This window comes from Mesitornis unicolor, unplaced genomic scaffold (genome assembly GCF_000695765.1).
Source record: "Mesitornis unicolor isolate BGI_N332 unplaced genomic scaffold, ASM69576v1 scaffold2005, whole genome shotgun sequence".
Classification (NCBI taxonomy): domain Eukaryota; kingdom Metazoa; phylum Chordata; class Aves; order Mesitornithiformes; family Mesitornithidae; genus Mesitornis; species Mesitornis unicolor.
The window spans coordinates 10,954-30,209 of record NW_010185954.1 but is presented as its reverse complement, the minus strand read 5'-3'; the positions used below and the strand labels follow the sequence as shown (position 1 = coordinate 30,209).

Sequence of the window (19,256 nt, the reverse complement as noted above, 5' to 3'; positions counted from 1 at the left end):
GAAATAATATAAACCCTCCAAACTTCATGCATTCCCCCATTGTGTCTCTATGACAAAGTAACTAAGGATGTTTTTTTTCCACTTGCAGCTATAATTACGGAATTTCTCTAGAATTTTAAAACTGCAGAAGGGCATTCATCTATGATTGTCCTTGTCTATATCCTGCAGCCTGTAATAACTGACTGAGAACAATTATTATTCATCTTGTAATGAGTTCACTTAATTAAAAGAGAATGGGGAAGACTGCACTATCGAAGATAACACACGAGATAGAATGGGACTTTATACTTTAAAACTTGATCTGATTGTGCTGGAATATGGAGGACCTACAGGGTTATCCGTTCTGTGAGCTCATGCGCATATATTCCAAACACCTCTCTTCAGTCACTTGCTAGAGACTGTCCCAGTACAATACAGCTGAAGGGAAGACTACAGTTTTGAAGGACCAAACAAGGGAATGCAGTGCTTCACGTGTATTTTCTTTTTCATTCATTGAGTATCTCTTTTCTCTGCATGTTTCCCTCCACCATTAAGGCTAATGAATATCTGAATGCTAACTCTTTAGATGTATTCAGATGATCTTACTGGCATCATGGAGACATGGTGAGATGGCTCCTATGACTGGAGTGTTGGAATGGAAAGATACAGATTCTTTAGGAATGACATGCAGAGGAAACAAGGATCGGCTGTTACCCGTCAATGACCAGCTGGACACCATGGTTATCCATCTGGAATGGATAAAGAGCTGAATGAGAGCCTATGGATCAGGATTAAAAGGAGGGCAGGGACAGGGGAGATTGTAGTGGGGGTCTGCTACAGGACACCTAATCAGGAAAACTGAGTGGAAGAGGCCCTTTGTAGGCAGATAAGAGTAGCTTCACATCCTATGAGAACTGGCAAATGTAGTTGTTAAGCCACTATTCATCATATTTACGAAGTTGTGGCAGTCCAATGAAGTTCCTGGTGACTGGAAAAGGAGAAACATAATGTCCATTTTTAAACAGGGGAGAAAGAGGAAGACTCAGGGAGTTACAGGCCAGTCAGTCTCACCTCTATGCCTGGCAAGATCATGAAGCAAATCCTCCCGGAAATTATGCTAAGGCACATGGAAAATAAGGAGATGACTGGTGACAGCCAACACGACTTCAGCAAGGGCAAATGGTGAGAGATCTTCTTCTCAGTGAGGGTGACAGAGCACTGGAACAGGCTGCCCAGAGAGCTTGTGGAGTCTCCTTCTCTGGAGACATTCAAAACCCGCCTGGACGCCTTCCTGTGTAACCTCATCTGGGTGTTCCTGCTCCGGCAGGGGGATTGGACTAGATGATCTTTTGAGGTCTCTTCCAATCCCTAACGTTCTGTGATTCTGTGATCTAATGGCCTTCTATGATGGGGTTACAGCATTGGTGGATAAGAGCAGAGCAACTGATGTAATCTACCTGGACTTGTGGAAAGAGTTTTACACTGTCTGAAACAACCTTGTTTCTAAATTGGAGGCATCGACTTGATGGATAAAGAATTGACAGCAGCTGCTCTACGGATTCCAACTTTTTTGATTGCAGTATTTCATCTACCACTGCACTATTCTGATGATCTGCAAAACTGCCAAAAACAGGGCTGTTGCAATATTAAGCAGCATCAGTATTAAACCTCCGTGCTCTGGATCACTCTGTTTTTACCACTTCTGGCAGTTTTGTCAGCTCCTTGTTAACAGCATTGCAGCATATCTCACCTTCTCTTTCTCACTGTCATTCCTGCACATGATTTTTAGCCTAGCAGTTACTACTGTAAGCCCACATCTTAGCTGTATGAACTTAAATCATATATGAACTCTTCATTAGGCATTTCCCAAGAACACAACATGCTGCACAGAATCCTAGATACATTACACAAATAGCTTTTCCCCTGGGATGTCTCTCTTTTCTAGTCTCTTGAAAACTCTCTTTGTTGATTTTGGGGAAGAGCTGGGTTTCCAAAATCCTCACAAAAGGAGAACTCAAGCTTTGATTCCATAGGGATGCACAAGCTTTTCTAACTGGAACAGCCAGCCAAGAGTAAAGGTGGGTGTTGGGCAGCAGTAGAAACAGAATATTTTAGAAAAAAAGTCAGCTGTAGAGAGGCTGCAGGATAAGAGCATGAGGGCACTAGAAAAAACAAATTGATTGAAGAGTGCACTTAAAGGCATAGGTAGAAAGCTGGAGTAGGGATGGGAAGGTGGATTCAAAAGCAGAGAAATGATCAGGTGGAAAGGATGGCTAAAAGAAAGCTTTTTCTTCCTTGTCTCTGGGGGAGGTTGACAAAAACACACACTGAGAACCACTGAGGATGAGCTGTGGGATGTGAATTTGGGCTAGGAATATAAAGGGCATCAGTACCATGGTGAGCTTGGATACTTCAGGTTTGAACAGTAGGGTCAGAGAGACTGGCAGTACCCTGGGGCACCACCTCCTCAACGATCACTTGGCTGGCACCCAAGCAATACATACTCAACAATCATGTGCCCCCAAAGTACAGCCAGGCACCCCATACACAGCTGTAAGATTGTCATCCTTCGAGCAATGCTCTTCTTTCTGCTGGTACGAATGTGGTACCTCAAACTACACAGGATCAACTGTGGGCCCAGCTCTCATAATTACACCAACTACACAAATTTGCTTAAGTTTAGGATTAATATTTTTGGAAATAACTCCTAAACAGAAAAATATTTCATATAGATTTATTCAGTAGTGTGTGTTTTCACTGGCTTTCACAGAATGGATCGCAGAATCTTAAAGGTTGGAAAAGACCTCTAAGATCATAAAGTCCAACCATCAACACAGCAACACCATGCCCACTAAACCATGTCCTGAAGTGCCACATCTACACATTTTTTGAACACCTCCATGGATGGTGACCACCACTTCCCTGGGCATTCTGTTCCAATGCTTGACCACTTTTTCAGGAAAGAAATTTTTCCTAATATACAATCTAATCCTTCTCTGGTGCAACTTGAGGCCATTTCCTCTCATTGCTAGGTACTTGGGAGAAGAGAGCAACTTTCACTTACAGCCTACATACAAAAAGACCCTATGTTGTATTAAGTTTGCAAATCAATACCAGAAGAGAGTTGGTACAGCTAGATTATTTTTTTCAGTAAAAAAGTGCCTATGCTGTGGTTTGCCAACCGTATCTGGTCCACAGCTCATCCCTTGCAGACTTCTTTACCAGAGGCCCTCCAAATGTGGCCCAAGATTGACTTGTGCAGTGTTCTGGCAGTTTGTGTCCTGTTGCCTTTTGCACAAAGTGCTGCAGGGTCCATGCAGCGAGAAGGAAATAAATCAGTATCATCTTCATATTCAGTCATGTAACAGTTAAAATATGCTGCCAAGTAAACAGTTTAGTTCAGTACAGTTAGATCTAATGACTAAACATAGAACTGTAATTAATTACTTTGAAGTTTCTTCATAAAATCCAGACAGCACTTATGTATCTCAAAAGGCTGTTGCTCAGTTTACTTCCTGTGAATAAGATTCATGAAAATAAGTTATATTATACAATAGAACAAATTTGAAATACAGTCTTGATAATCCACAGTAAGTGTGTACAATTTTTCTGTATTTATTGGTTCATGTAAATAATGAAGTTTTGGAGTAAACTGAAAATTATGCTCTTGACCAGGACTTACCACTTTTCTGTAAAACTCATTTTTTTTTCCTATAGCATATAACATATAGAACATGAACAGATATCTAAGACTATTTTTCAAAAAAAAATTCTCCTGCTGTATTTTAAGTAGGAATTTTATTTATATAATACAAACTAAAAGCCTAATGCTGATTCAGTTTTAAAGTGTAAAACAAAGTAAGCAGCTTTCACAATAGGTTTATGAAGATGCTACAAATAATTAAAAAATCAGGATTACTTTCTTTGTATGTTAGGTCTAGAAATAGTTATTTTCTTTTCAACAGGACAATAGGAATTTTTCCTTTTTATTGCACATTAACAATCATCATGTCATTATTTACCCCAAAGCAAATTTTTGCTTGTTAGAAGTTTTGAAAATAAAAAAATAAGATAGTTACCAATACATTGCTAGGGCAAGAGGGTTGGAAAACACATGCTAGAAACATTCTTTGGTTTAGTATTGGCCTTATCCAAAAGGAAGATCTTTCACTGACCCCATACAGTGTGAGAGTATTACTTTTTCTTTGTTGACTTGTATTTTAAGAATAACTGGACTACATAGAAAAATTAAAAGGTTAAGAAACAAATGAGTTTCATGAACTTCCTTTCTGCTCCTAGCAGTGTCTCAACAATTGTATTTCTTAGCTATTGCCTCTAAAGCGTTTCACAAATAAGAGCTTCAGCATAAAGTTTTAAGAACAAAACTTAACTCTCCAGTGCAGCCATAGTAGCTCGTTGAAAGACTGAAGAGATACAAGTCACAGCACTACAAATCTGTACCAACACATGTAAAACAAACACGGACCAGTACAAGTGGATAATTCATACCAGGTGTTAACCTATTTTAAAAGTATTTACTACCCTGTAATAGAAGCAAGAGATTGTCTACATTTATTTCTGTAAAGGTAAAAATGAGGTGACCTCATTTCAGCCATAGTACACAAACATAAGCTAGGATTTCATTAATTTGCTGTTCAAATAAAACTTGATCATGGAGAAACTTGCAATCTCAGTCTCATCAGGAAGAAAAGCTGTATCAGAATGATCTCCTTTAGTGTCTTCAGTCCTGTCCACCTTCTCAAGTAATGCTGAGGTAATTTCCTACCAAAAAAAAGCTGGTGTCACTGAACACATCCCTAAGTATTAAACTGGAGATTAAAACAGCTCCTTAAAATAGATCACTACATCACTGGGATTTTATACATTAAGTGGGAAATCTGTAGCTAAACAGTAAGGGCTGTGGAGGTGACAAGATCCATTTGTTGATGACAGAATATCATACACGGACAAAACAAGTCAATCGAGCTTTGAAAAGGAAGACAGGCATCAAAGGTATTCAGCCTACGGAGTCAGTGCTCTAGGTCACTGTGCTGTCTCAAAGGGCAGTCGGGGCACACTCCTTTTGTAGAAGCATCATGTTTCTGTGGAAACTGCCATCCTTTTGTGGTTGGTGTTTGAACTCTTTGCAAGTCCTGTTCTTGATAGTAGTGAAATGCTCTCAGAAACCAGAGGCTAGTTTAGTGCCACTCAGACACCGGGACACCTGCACTGAAGATCAAAGCAGGGAAAACAGAGTGACTGAGAAAGTAAATGATGCCAACACAGCAGCTGATGAACTAACTGGCTACCAGTCAGAGCATGCACTTCTCTGTCCTTCAAACTGTTAGCAGCAATACATTTTTTAACATGCTTTTCAGACTAACAGTGTACTCTTTTTAGGTAGTACTGAGAATGGTAGACTAGAAACATATAACAGGATTAAAGAGAAAATATTCGACTTCCATGCATGGTACATGAAACATATGAAGTGTTCTCTTGCAGTCACTAGAATTTGTACTTCCCAAAACCTCTTACAGACAGGCAACATTAGTATCTGATGGATACTTTGAAACTGGACACACTCTTTGAAGACTTTTCATTACAAATGAACAGAAGAATGATCAAATCTGCAAGCATGTAAAATTAATTCTAAATGGCTTATTTGCAGAGGACATGGGATTCTCCTAAATAGTAAGATACACCATAACAGCAAGCCTCATAAGCAGTAGACGCTATGTCCTCCATGAAACTTTATACTTGATTTAATTGAAATCAGAGATGAAAAATTTAAACTGCTGCAAATGTGATTTGTAAATCCATAAATTTGATTCATTAAAAGTTAACACAGCCTAAGTGGACTAATTGCCAAAGATCCTAAACAAAGCCACCCAGGTGGCAGTATTTTCCGTCTTGCTTATTTCAGAGAGACCTGAGATGTCTTTAAAAAAAAAAATAGATGGAGACTATGTCATGTTAGACACACTCAACCACGATACCATAATATAGCTACACTGATGGTGAACCAGACTTAGTGGGACTGTTTTCTCTATGCTGTTGATGCATCTACGTGCTATCCAAGCAGTAAGAACAGTCAGTTGTTGGTGATGCTTCAACTTCTAGATTTTCCTCATTGGAAGCAGAAGATGCACAGCACACATGCACAACCTTATCAGATACCACTCTTCCTAAAAGCTGCTTCAGCAAATAAGCTCAAAACCAGAACAACTCAAAACGCTCCATATCCTGGAAAGATGAAGAATTAAGAAATGAAGTCCCAGCCTACACTAAATAAGCTTATAACTTAGTGCAGCAACTATGCCTACAATGAGATCCTGACAGATATTCTGCGGACAGATTTCGGATCTCTAATAATGCTTTCATATAAAACCTGTTTAATTTGAAAAAATGCTCAACATTACAAGAGCAGAGAAAAATCGAAGCAACAGATACAGCTCCAACCAGATGATGCCAGGCTAGACATCTTCCCTAATTATCACACTGTGTATTAAAATTAAGTACTTAGGAGTTTAATGTGTTTTTTTATGGGTAAGCCTGAGAAAAAGTAACGCAGTAGAGAAAAACATAGCAGAAAACTACAAGAGCCCACATATCCTTTTAGTTTAAATTTAATTAGTCAGATAGAAGTTATCTAGGTACAATCAGTGTGCATTGTAACAATTCTGTCAATAAAGTCAATCAAATCTTCTAAAATATTAACTGGCTGCATAGCACATTTGACATTATTGCCCATGTTGAAGAGGGAACACAAATGGATTTGAGATAAATTTTTGCTGATATGGATTCTGAAGTGTTCAGATATTTAACACTCCTTCTTTAAAACCAATGCACCTGAAAAACTTTCCAGAGCTCAGTTTAGCTGGGTATTTCTCACCATTTCATTAGAATCACAACACTGACAGCCTAACAGGAAAAAAGAACCCCAAAACCTAACCACCCCCCCACAAAAAGACAAAACAAAAAACCCAACCAAAACCAAAAAACTCAAACAAATCCAGAAAACCAAAACATTTATCTAAAGTATCCAATAAAAAAGAGCACTAATGGAATAAAATGTTCCCTTTCCCCAATTTTACATTCTGAACAATTATTCCATCAAGGTATTTTATTAAAACATGAAAGTACACTGATTTTGCTTCACACCTGTGACCAGAAAGCCTGAGCTGGTGGGGAAAAGAACAGTCAGAAAAAGCCTGAGAGGGGAAAAAAGCTTATTTAATTAATTTACAATAATTTACAGCCATTCGTTTGTGTGGGGTTTTTTTAATTATTACTGTTATTTGTTTGTTTGTTTTGTAAAAAGGCATTATAACTGATCACAAACAGGAGAAATCCTGGCTATTTTACAGTTATAGGTACAGAATTTAAATATTCAAGCTTGTGATGAAAAGCGGCAAGGTGGTCGCAGTGTACAATGTAAACAAGTAGCTTTGGAAAGTGAACAAAGTCCTTGAGAATTCTTTACTAAGAAACAAAAGAAAAACTCCCCATTCCTTCCTGAAATACAAGCATAGGTCAGTGTTTAAAAGTTCATTTACAAACATAATTTAAAATCCATTCAGCCTAAATCCACTTTCACATGAAGAGTTTTATAGTAAGATCCAGTCTAAAAGGGGCAGTGTTGAGGTCCCTGTAAAAGTAAACATCTTCTATTTCTTAAAAAAAAGAGTGCCACAACATTTGCAGCACAGTGCAGCATAAACTTTAAATACAAAAATATTTTTCTTCTGTTGGGATAATAGACCTTGCATCCTGGAAAGAAGTAACAATACTGCTACTGATTGAATATCCAGTCCGTATCTTTCAAGTCATGTAAGGCAATTACTGTGTTAGTTTACTGTATATGGCTAAAAGAAGGTCCAGAAAATGTCAGTCTTTGTTATGTTTTCCGGCTACTCCATAGATGTTCAGGTGTACTTCTGTGATCTGATGAGTGTTCAAACGGAGATCTGTGTCCCAGGGGAGATCTTGAACCATAAGGAGACCTCTGATCTAGTGGTGACCTTGGGCCACTACCCGAAGCTCTGTGGTCCATTTGCCAGTCTGAGTGGTACCTATAATCTCTAGAAGATTTGTGATGGCTGTACTCCGAAGTGGAACGGTGATCTGAATGTATCCGGTGGTCTGAATGGGAACGGTGATCTGAATGAGCCCAGTTGTCTTTTAAACTTCCTTCCAGGTTTGACCTGTGGTCTCTGCTCCTGTAGTCATCTAATTTTCTGCGTTTACTATCACTGTAGTATCTAAAAAATAGAAATTATTTGTATTAGTGTTACTGAACACACATTAAAAACCACACTCAGGTTAAGTCAACGGAACTGCATTAGAGAAATAATTTTTGCAGTTCTGCATTACTCAAAAAATACGTTTTGGTGCTTGCTACAAGAATACTACAAAAGTACGAATGGAATTCTGAGCAGATTTTAAAATTCCTGAAGAAACAGACCTGCTGTCTTGTTTGTAGTGATCCCAGTCTCTGTGATCTTTTCCATTGCTGAAGGCTGAATAGGGCCTTTTCCTAGAGTCATTTTTCTTGTATGCATCTCCTTGCTGCCTGTCTTTATGATGATCGTGATATTGTGAAAAATGTCTATCAGAAGAATAACTGTCCCTGCTACTGTCATCATGGTTTGTATTCTCCTTCAGTCTTTCCACATCTGTTTAATAAAGCAGAGGTTAAAAGTAAATCTCAAAGTCCTTTCTTCACCTAATTCAAACAGCACTTCTATGTGTCATATATAAAGCAGTATGAAGTTACATCATAATTTGACAGAAACAAGATATGCACCTATGCGAGTGAACTGACAGAAACACTGAAGAGGGAAGCAATCTAAAATGTAGATGTGTAGGACTTGGAAACTGAAATCTTCAACCTTTCCTTTCAGTCTGTGAAGCTAAGTGTGGTACAAATGAGTAGTGAGTAGAAGTGCTTTTAGTACAGCAGTTTTAGACAGAATTGTAGCACTTTCTTCTCTAAGAAAGGATGCCATTAGCATGAATAAGCATTTTAAAGGTACACCTTGTTAATGGAAAACTTTTAGTGGTATTCCTAAAACACAGTATCTCGATTTTAAGTCCATGAAAACATACTAAAAGAATTATATAACATAAGATAAAAGCAAGTATTACAAGAAGGCAGACGTAGGAGCATGGAAAAATCAGAAAGTGTTACTGTCAACCATATAAGACAGCCCATGTAACTAATTACAAACTATAACTCCAAGGAATAGCTTGCTTTCTTACATGGTAGTGATATTAGCAGCTACAAAAAGGCACAGAAGTTCCAAGAAATTTACAGGTTTAAAGTAGACCTCTCTCCATTGCAAAAATTAAACACAAAAAACATTTCAAAAATTTTTTTAAAGGATGGTCAAATAACTTGCTACTAAAACCAGTAAGTACCAGCTTCAGCCTGCACTCAGCTGGATTTCATCAGCAAACTAGTAAACTTTTGCTAATCAGCCTATCTCTGTGATACTTAGCGTAGGAAACATATCAAGGAGACATGTGAAATGAAGTAAGCATGAAAACTAAGATATCTAACACAATATTATGTTTCTTACCTGGATTTCTAATTACATGTGTGTTCACATTGCTGCCAATATTCTGGTCATTGTGTTGCTAAAAGAGACAAGTACAAAAACTCGTTGCTAAATCCAGTTCATCTGAATTTATTAGAAAAATATCCTAACAAAAGAGACTACTAAAAACACAAATGCTACTTGAAGTGTATTTCTGTGTTCCTTATGATCCTTTATGAGTCATACTGTGTATTTAGAAAAGGTCTGAAAAAATTACCTGAGACTCTTGGCGTTTTTTAATTGCATGTTTATACAGTTTATGCAGCTTTCTGGCATCAAATTCTGTAAACTTAGAGACAAAAATCCACAAATTTCTGAGGAAGAAGAAAAGAAAAGTTGTAATTCCTCTATACATTTGGGTTTTCCCGTATTATGCCACAGAACATGAATTTAACTGACATTATTTGAACACTACTTCGGTAAAGCAGAAACACTAAAATTTACACAATACTACCTAGTTGCACAGCAAAAATTACCTAGCTGTATTTAAAATTGTAGGATTAACCATTTATCATAAGTACTTCAGAGAGCAAAGTGCATGGAAAGTAGTACTAATAACAATTATGCTAATAAAATTATTTGTGAAACTCCTTAAAAATGTAGTTATCAGTTTATGTATGTCTTCTGAAAGTTTCACTTTTGAGTATTTACCACTCATTAAGTAAAATTTAAGTAAAAAAACTCCAAACAACCTTGAAATCTCTTACAATGTAAGGCATTTGACATACAAGCCTGATTTCAATTCATGAAAATACCAGTGAGAAGCTTTTTCAACAGAATTCCAAAGCCTAGTCAAAGCTTTTGAAACCAAATGAGAACTGTGAAAGAGGATGGAAGTGACATGAATAAAATAAAAAAAATAAAAAAAATTGTGCCTAATCTGTGCTCAAAGTAGCAAAAGAAGAACAGAATTTGCTTCTACAATCACACGTAACAGATCTAAAGTCTAGAATTCTTTTAGTCAAATTTACAGGTGGAATGCTTAAAGGAGTCTACAGAATACTAGTGTTCACAAGCACCTGAAGCATGTAGGCTCAGAAAACAACAGTCTGCTCCTTCCCTGTGCTTATTTAAACATAAATTTGATCTAGAGGTTTGAAAATTACACAACACATGGTGTGCCTAATGATATCTGTATAACTTTATATAAGCTAAGTAGTTTAACTACACTTCTTATAAAATACAGCTGAAATACATATTTTAATACTCTACATATAATATTGCAGCATTACAATAGCTCTGAGTTTTCACTTAAAAGAATACAACATTTACATGAGCATGGATCTTGCTTTTGTATTTCAGACCACTTTAGTATTTTGAAGTAAAGCAGATAAAAACAGCAGAAACATTCTACACTAGTAGAAGTCTTCAAGAAAATGAAACACTTAACTGTCTTTTTCATATGGAAGTGCAGGATGTATTTTCAGCCACAAAAAATTGAAGTGTACATTTCGATAAAGGTAACTCAAATTGCTTTAAGAAATTCTCAATGAAATGAAAGAAGTCTACAAACCAACAATTTTTCCTGTTTTTTTAAGTTGTCACCTCATAGACAAATTTCTTTAATTTTTTAAATACATCTGACTATGTTATAATAAATAATTTTATCAAGTGACAGTTAATATGTAATTTAATTTTAGGAGTGTACTTTAAAGATAATAAAGAAGTCTGCAACTCAAAATCATAAAGTTCAACACATATTTAGAATTTCCTATTTTTAGCAGGAACCAAAAAAACCAAAACAAAACAAAGTTGAAAATTAACCAGATCCTTAAAGGTAAGAATGCTTTTCCCCTGAAAACAGTCTAAGAAGTTATCTAGTGTCAGCCTTCAGTTGTAAGAAGTGAGATTACTCCACCTATTGGACAAAATGCATTGCTATGCAGTATGAAAAAGTCCATTAGAAGTCAAAGCCATCTATAATAATATTTTTATAGATTCCTATTTCAAACAGCAGAAAAATATAAGGCAGAACACGAAATGAGAGAAATTAAAATCTATTCTGCCTTATAGAAGCAATTATAGATTTTCCTTGTTTAAGATAAAACAAGAAGAATAACTTACTTTCTCCACTGTTTAATTTGTTCAGGATTTGTGTACTCCTTTAGACATTCAGTAATATGATCCCCAATTTTGATAAGACACTGTCTAGTATGTTCCAGCTGCTCTCTTTCAGAAAGGCCCTTCTCTGGTCGATCCAGCTGTTTCAATGCTGCTTTGACAGGCCTCATTCTTTCTTTGCACTGTAAAATGGAAAAAAGTTAGGCATTAATTCAATTTAATTAATTAAATTCAAAGAAAAAAATTCTGAAACATGACCAACCCTTTACATAGATCTGTATCTATAGGCAAAAACAGTATTGTTACAAGCCAAATGAAACAAGACTTCGCCACAGCTCTTAAAAATGTTTTACATAGATCCTTTGGAAAAAGTTGTATTTAAAACCCAGTTGGAAACTTACTCCTCTAAGAAATTGTCAGATTGTATAAAACACACATATCAAGGATTTAAGAAAGCACTAATTTAATATAAGGGAATTTCTGAGGAAAAGGACTCATTACAACTGGGTTTTACAATCATAACTTTCAGGGCAATCATACAGGACAAGACTTATACTTTTTAGCACCTTGAAAGCTACACAAACTCAATATCAAAATTAAAGATGAGAGTGTTCACTACATTTCAAACAGATACTTTCTGCAACAATTAAACTTGGCATTCAGCAGAGAATCAACATTACTACTCTGACCAGTTCCTGAACCTCAGTCCTATGCAGACACCAGCAGAACTTGAGCTATCTACAGTAAAGCCAGTTGAGTATCAGCACTGACGGCAACACAGATATGCGTCATATATGCGTTCTTGATTTTTCACACTTTGAATCAAATGTTTTAATAATAAATCCAGATAAAACTAGTTAGCATTATTTACATTACAGACACTTGCTCAGGAATCACATCCAACTGCAGTGGCATGGTAAACAGATGAAATGCACATTCTCCTTGTCACAGAGAGCTGAATTAGTTAAGTTTGGACAACCCACAGTAGAAATTTCTAGTTGAAGCTGTAGTTGAGTATGCACATTAGGCTGCATCTGATCATGGCATAATGATAAAGACAGTTCAGAACAAAAAAGGTGGACCAAAAAAAGGTGTTCTATACACAGATCCAACCTAGAATTACTTCCAGTAAGAACAAAAGGAAGCCTGTAGATTAAAAAAAATTAAATTGAAAAACCAAACTAATTTTTGGAATGGAATGAAATAGAACATCACTATTACCATGTAAGGATCTAGGGACAACTCTGAAAAATCAGGCAAACTGTTCCACTGCCAGCTCATACCTCTATATAATTAGGCAGCTCCACAACATACTGCACTAGCCATAGCTTAAAGTAGCCTTTAAAAGACAGCAGACAGAGTGTACTGCTTAACTACATAAGTGATCAGAAAAATATAACTGCACAAGGATTTTCTGTCACTTAGCCACACAAACATATCCACCTGAATCACTCAAGGCTCATCCTGGACATTACAGATAAGTTATTTGTAATGTTTAGAATAAAACCATACATAGACCAGTCACCGTCCTACTCAAGAGGATCTTACTTGCGTGTGACAAGAGAGCATCCATACCAGCCCCAATAAACCTGGCTGGCAGAAACAAACAACTCTTGAAATCTGAATGATGAAACACTCACAGGAGAGTAGCTGCTCAAAGTAACCTTTCCATAGATACCTTTCCAAAGGCCACAGCCGACCTATAAAACTTTACATGAATTGTGTGTACGTTCTTTTTATCCTCTAATATTGATTCTGTTCTTAGTTGGAAGTAGTGATTAAATGAAATTCTTTCGGTGTCAGAGAGATTACTCCAGCAAGGTATTTCTAAGGGCTTTAACATTTGTTCCTTCCTCTGTCTACTAATTTAAGTCAGAAATACTTCAGGAGAGGAGTGCTGAAAATTGCATGGAAGTTTATTCATGCCTGCTCTTTAAGAAGCAGGATACACAAGTTTACAATCTGTATTTTAATTCTATTCAGTACACAGAACACTGGATAACTTTTACTACTATCCTGCATAAATACAGTAAACAATAAAACAAAACTGCTGGAATGAAGACAAAAACTACTTTAGTACAGTGTCAATAACATTCATTGATCTGAGACTTTACTAGCAAAAGATCACCTGTACATGCCAAGTAACAGAACCAAGAACATCAGAAATTCTCCTCATTTAGACTATCAAACATAAAAACTAACTTAACAAAGAGAGACTTACCACACTGAAAGTTTTCTGATCCAGTTCTTCAGATTCTTCTGATATAGGAACTGGTTCACTAGTTGCGGTAATATGAACTGGAGTATCCAACAATGGAATTTTTTTAGTTTTTTCTTTATTTTCAGATTTGATTTCATTTACCTAAGAACAAGACATAAAAATATTTAAGTAAACTTTATTTTGGCTCTGGAATTATCCCATAACGTATGATAATCCCCTTAACTACTGCATTCTCTTCAACAATAAGAATAAAAACTATGCTGTACAGTACAAGTACAGTAATGACCGTACATCATGTGGATGGAAAAGGAGAAAGGAAAAGGAATAAAAATCTCTTGCACATACTTGTACTCTCAGTCCAACTAAGGTGTATCATTGAAGACATAATTTCCCATTACATATGCCTATCCTCATGGTTTCAGGTAGTAAAAATAAAACTTCAAATGATGTAAGATATGTCAAATGAAATTATCAGATCCAAAACACCTTTTCATCTCAAAATCATTCATGAAAAACCTAGTGGCCTTTTCTAGTGCTATATAAGATAAGCAAACCTAGTTACCTTCTCTTCCTTTACTTCTTTTTCTTTCTGTGTGGATTCTTTTACTTTGCTTTCTCTCTTTTCTTTAATATCTTTCTCCTTTAGTTCTTTCTTATCCTCTTTTTCTTTTTTTTCCCTTTTCCAATCCCTCTTATTTTCCTTTTCTTTTGTCTCTCTTTTTTCTTCAGATTCCTTCTTTATACCAGTATCTGGCTCAGGCTTTTCTTCATTTTCTTTTTCTGCTTTTATCTTTTTATGTGGATGTTTCACTGAAACAATCTCATCCTGCAATATGCAAGCATATATGTCACATCAAACCGAGTTCCTATCTATACAAATTTTTCACTGTCAGATTAAAACATACTTTTTATCTGTGTATTTTTTTTCCTTTTCGGACACAGATTTAACACCTATCAAATAGAACTGAATGCAGCTGCAAAGAAAGATGAGAACTACTCACAAACTTCCTTGATGTGACAAAGCAAGTACTGATTTGGCAGTGGTAGTGGGGGTGAGAAATTATGTCAATTTTAGTTAGAATTAACTTAAAATGCTGTCCCTCTAAAAGACAGTCAGTCTCTTAAAAGCTAAAAACCTATAAAGGAAGTAGGCCTCACAAAGCTGAGCTGATTGGTCAGGACATTCAAGTAATGGGGATGTTAGAAGACCTCTCTTCTAGTTAGCTTTTAACTTTTTACCAATCCTGTATTAAACATTCACAGGAGAAGGCAAGGGAGTCTCAGTTTTCTCTTTTCCAGAGATGTTCTTTTTACTGGCTTAAAAAATGTCTTAGTTACCGATTGTCAGATAGGGGCCTTTTTAATTATTTGAAGGTGAACAAAATACCACTCCACTGGTCCTTATGATATTCAGTTATAAGATCTGTGTTGGAAACACAGTAAAACACTATAATAAGTAACAAAAGTATTATGTACAAGTGCAAGAATCATTATAGCCTTTGAACTGATTTGAGGTACACCCTGGAAAAGCATATTTAGAATCCATTGCAGGAAAACAGATGAAAGAATGCCTAATACATGCATCCAACCAAGTTACTCAGATGAGGTATCAAGTAATAAGCCCAACTAGGAGTTCAGTATTTAGGTATCATGGAAACTCCTCAGCAAAAATCCAACAGCTTCAGGTAAGTTTTAAATATTGCACAGAGTATGGCAGCTAAGTAGCTAAAGTCAACTGTTTCGGGTAGTTAGAGCCCATTTTTGTGCCTAGTCAAAAGTGTAACTGCTGGCCTGTGTCTAAAAGCATTACAATGATGAATATTTGTTACTAAATATACAAAAGGGGACAGCATTCTAAGCACTTTCCTAAAACATAACACATCAATCAATGCAGTGTCCTCTTGTTTTGAGTGGACATGAAGTCTAACACTCATTTTTTAACTAGCTTAAACACTATTTCCTTAGTTTTAGAATTCAGTTGCACATGTTAATTAACTGGAAACTGCAACAACACGCAATGTTTTTAATCTGACATTCCAGACATCTGTAAATGTAAGACAGCCTCAATCCAAAGTTTTAAATTTTTTTTCTGGCTTTTTTAATTCTTAATAGCACATTTTAAATACATATAGGAATGCTTTAGTAAAAAATTACTAATTTTAGAGGTGTATCACGGCTTTTCTAAGGGTCACTCAGTTTTAACTATGTATTTGTGTACGTATTTTTTCCTATAGAGTGAGTTGACAATTACAGTGGTTTGTAATAGTTTAAAATGGCTACAGAAGACATTTCCATTTAGTTTATTTTAAACCAAGTACTATTTTGATTATACATGTATATTTGCACTGATTTATTTCAGATAGTCACAAAGTTAAAAAAGTAGGTTTGACATGACCCTAAACTTTAACTAAAGTTTTATCTCTTGTGGTTTCTGCTGTGTGATAAATATTAGAAATAAAGACCCAACAAAAGCAGTGGCCTAAAGGTAAACGTCAAAAGTAACAGAACTCAACAAGGTTAAACAGTTGGTTAAATACTGTCTTTCTGGATAATGAAAGCCATGCCATATACAGGAGCTTTCATATGCAAGTCTTGAAATACCATTTATTCATGCTGCTCATTCTAATTGAGCGTGATGCTTTTCTTCTAAGCCTGAACAAAAAAATGTTATCTGAAGAATCACACATTAGCCAGAAACATTAGTTTTGTAATTGTGTGTTACAGTAGTTTTGCATTTCTAGCAGATACAATGAAGAATGTACTCAAATGAGCACTGAATGTATTCAAAAGAATGTATTCAAACTGAGCAATGCCACTTGTAATTAGACCACATTTTTCTATAATATAATTTGTAAAACTACTCATAATTCCTCAGCTACTGGCTTATAATTAAACGTGCTTGTACTGATGCAACATCAACTGTAGTGGCCACAGGAAAAGGATGATATTTAGGTGTTTCAATTTCACTACGTCAAGCAGAAGATAAAATAAAAGTCAATATTAATAGAAGAACTGAATGCTGATCTTTCATATGATAAAGATACCTTGTTATCCTCATCATCTTCATCAGATTTTTCTGATGGTTGTGGTGAAGAATCACTTTTTATTTCTTCTTTTATTTTTGCAGCCTTTGTCACCTTATTCTTCTTAGTTCTTGTTTTCCTCCTCTTTGAATTGCCCTGAATGCAAATTGATCTCTTTAGTATGCTGAGTGATAAAAGCATCTTTGCACCACAGTCGTAAAAAAAAAAAAAAAAATTCTCCTTTTTTAACATAAAAAAAGATTCTTTTTATTTTATTTATTGCCACTAACGACCACCACTTTTGTCAGAACTAGAGACGGAGCATAGTGGAACAGTAGAAATACATACAAATAATAAGAGAAAAATACATAATGAAACTTGCAATTAGTTTCTTGAGGTAGTCTCACGTAATATGATTACCAATACAGAGTAATACTACACACAAAGAACAGATCTAAAAAAGAAAGATCAGCTGATATACCCATAAGAGTATCGTTTTATCTCACTAATGAATGCCAAATTTTACTTACTGCACCAGCAAGCCTTTGTGCTTCCTTTCTTGCGAGGTCTTTATTCAGTAATTTAATGAGGTAGTCTGCACGGGTCTGTAACTGCTTCGCCTGTGGTTTCTTGTCTGGATCGTCAGGCAAAATCTGAGGAGAACAATGGTAGTATCAGCGCTTTGAGAACATATTGTCAAGTTTCGAAGATGCTAACCTGGAGCACACAGAACAGAAAAAGCTGCGTAAAAGGCGGCAGAGAATAATCCACTTCAATTATACCTGCAAGTATGTCAGCATGCTTAAAGCAATGGAAAAATTTCTGAAACATTTTAATTTCTCTCCAATCATGCATCCAATGCAGTCTTGAAAATTGCCTCATTGTTTATAAGAAACTCAATAAATCAGCCTCAGATTTCTGTTTCCACTCTGACAGTTTATGTAAGAAATTCTGAGCTCTTCTACCAGTCATCTACAGAACTCCTGGCTCTGCCTCTTTCATCTTCTAAATGAAGAACTCACTATAGGATACTGCAGATGCCAAAATATAAATAGGTGGTTTCAAAAAACAGGCAAACTAATGGAAGGCACGAGTAAGAATCATTAAATTAATTTGGACACAAGTCTGGTTCATCAAATCCCAAAACTGACACAAAGTTTTGACACTGTCACAAAGTTTACTTCACTCCAGTCTTTCCCTTTACCTGTTGCTCACTATTGCTAAGGAGCTATTGCACTAATTCTAATACAGCTGTTCTCTTGCTGTAAGTGACAGACAGCCTCAAGTGAAGAACCTGGGCGTTAAATGGGCATGTGGAAACCAAATCAAATTTTTAAAAAAACCTCCCTTCCAAAAGTTCAAGAATACAAAATGGACAGAACTAGAACATTATAATAAGGAAAGAAAAATGAAAATTAAAATTCAAGTTACAGAGGCCCATCTATAAGAAAATATGGCAACATAACTGACTGCAAGAAAGTATACTTTAACCAAATAAATAAGACCTTAAAATCCAGTAATATACCACAAGAAGGACACTAAAAAGTACAGCTGATGTATCTATGTCTCTGCAGTTTCGGTTATCATAAAATAAGCTCTTTCAGTAACTGTTTTTAGTAGCATTACCACCTAAAGAAAAAAAAGTTTGAAATGCTGTAGATGACATACCTTCTGTGTCAAACTAAGATCAGGATCCATTTTTATCATTTCCCAGCTGCCAAATCAGGATCCTTTTTTATCATTCCCCACCTGCCATAACCATATTCATAGATGCCTATTAACAGGTTGGAATCATCTTCCTTACCCCAATCTATATCAAAATGAGCAGCCTTGGTGTGGCATGGGATGACATACCTAGCAAAAATAAATCAGAAAGACAAATAAGGAATTTTTATTTCTGAAGCTTAGCAAGGGGGAAGAAAACATACTAAAAGTGATGTAACTACATGTATTTTCTCTGCTAAGATGCTAGTATATTTAGGAAATGATTGTTGTATTTTCTTATCATTTCTATAAAATACTTGATTAAATCAGCAATGAAATATGTTTTAAAAGCTGATCAAGACAAAAATATGAAGAACAACGACGATCTGTAGCCATAAGCTCCATTCACAGAGTTGGCTATCCATGAATAAAAGCATAAATCAGCATCCAAGTGTAACTGCTAATTAAGTGGATAGTTTAGGGATTGTGATACACAAGGTGGCAAGGGAAAAAGTTCAGAGGGTAGAAACTACTACTGCTGCCTTTCACAGATACTGCTTCCCTCAAGCAGAGATTACACATACGGTAGCTCCTCAGCAAGCCTGAATTCTAGTCCTGGTTTTTGTTAGTCCCCAGTGAATATAATCGAGAAGGCAAAGCTGGTACTGG

General features: G+C 36.0%; 1 protein-coding gene across 1 annotated transcript in view; it reads right to left on the bottom strand.

The window, feature by feature from the left end:
- Positions 1-7,202: 7,202 nt before the first annotated feature.
- The window catches only part of CHD1 (chromodomain helicase DNA binding protein 1), a 23,001-nt gene continuing 10,947 nt past the window's right edge, over positions 7,203-19,256 (bottom strand). The window contains exons 14-23 of the mRNA XM_010184972.1: positions 18,633-18,737; positions 18,552-18,597; positions 17,414-17,536; positions 16,905-17,039; positions 13,861-14,001; positions 11,643-11,821; positions 9,796-9,892; positions 9,561-9,618; positions 8,444-8,654; positions 7,203-8,240 (exon numbers count right to left, since the gene is read on the bottom strand). Of these exons, the coding sequence (XP_010183274.1) occupies positions 7,877-8,240; positions 8,444-8,654; positions 9,561-9,618; positions 9,796-9,892; positions 11,643-11,821; positions 13,861-14,001; positions 16,905-17,039; positions 17,414-17,536; positions 18,552-18,597; positions 18,633-18,737 (1,459 nt within the window). The 3' untranslated portion in view covers positions 7,203-7,876. The remainder of the gene's footprint in view (positions 8,241-8,443; positions 8,655-9,560; positions 9,619-9,795; positions 9,893-11,642; positions 11,822-13,860; positions 14,002-16,904; positions 17,040-17,413; positions 17,537-18,551; positions 18,598-18,632; positions 18,738-19,256) is intronic.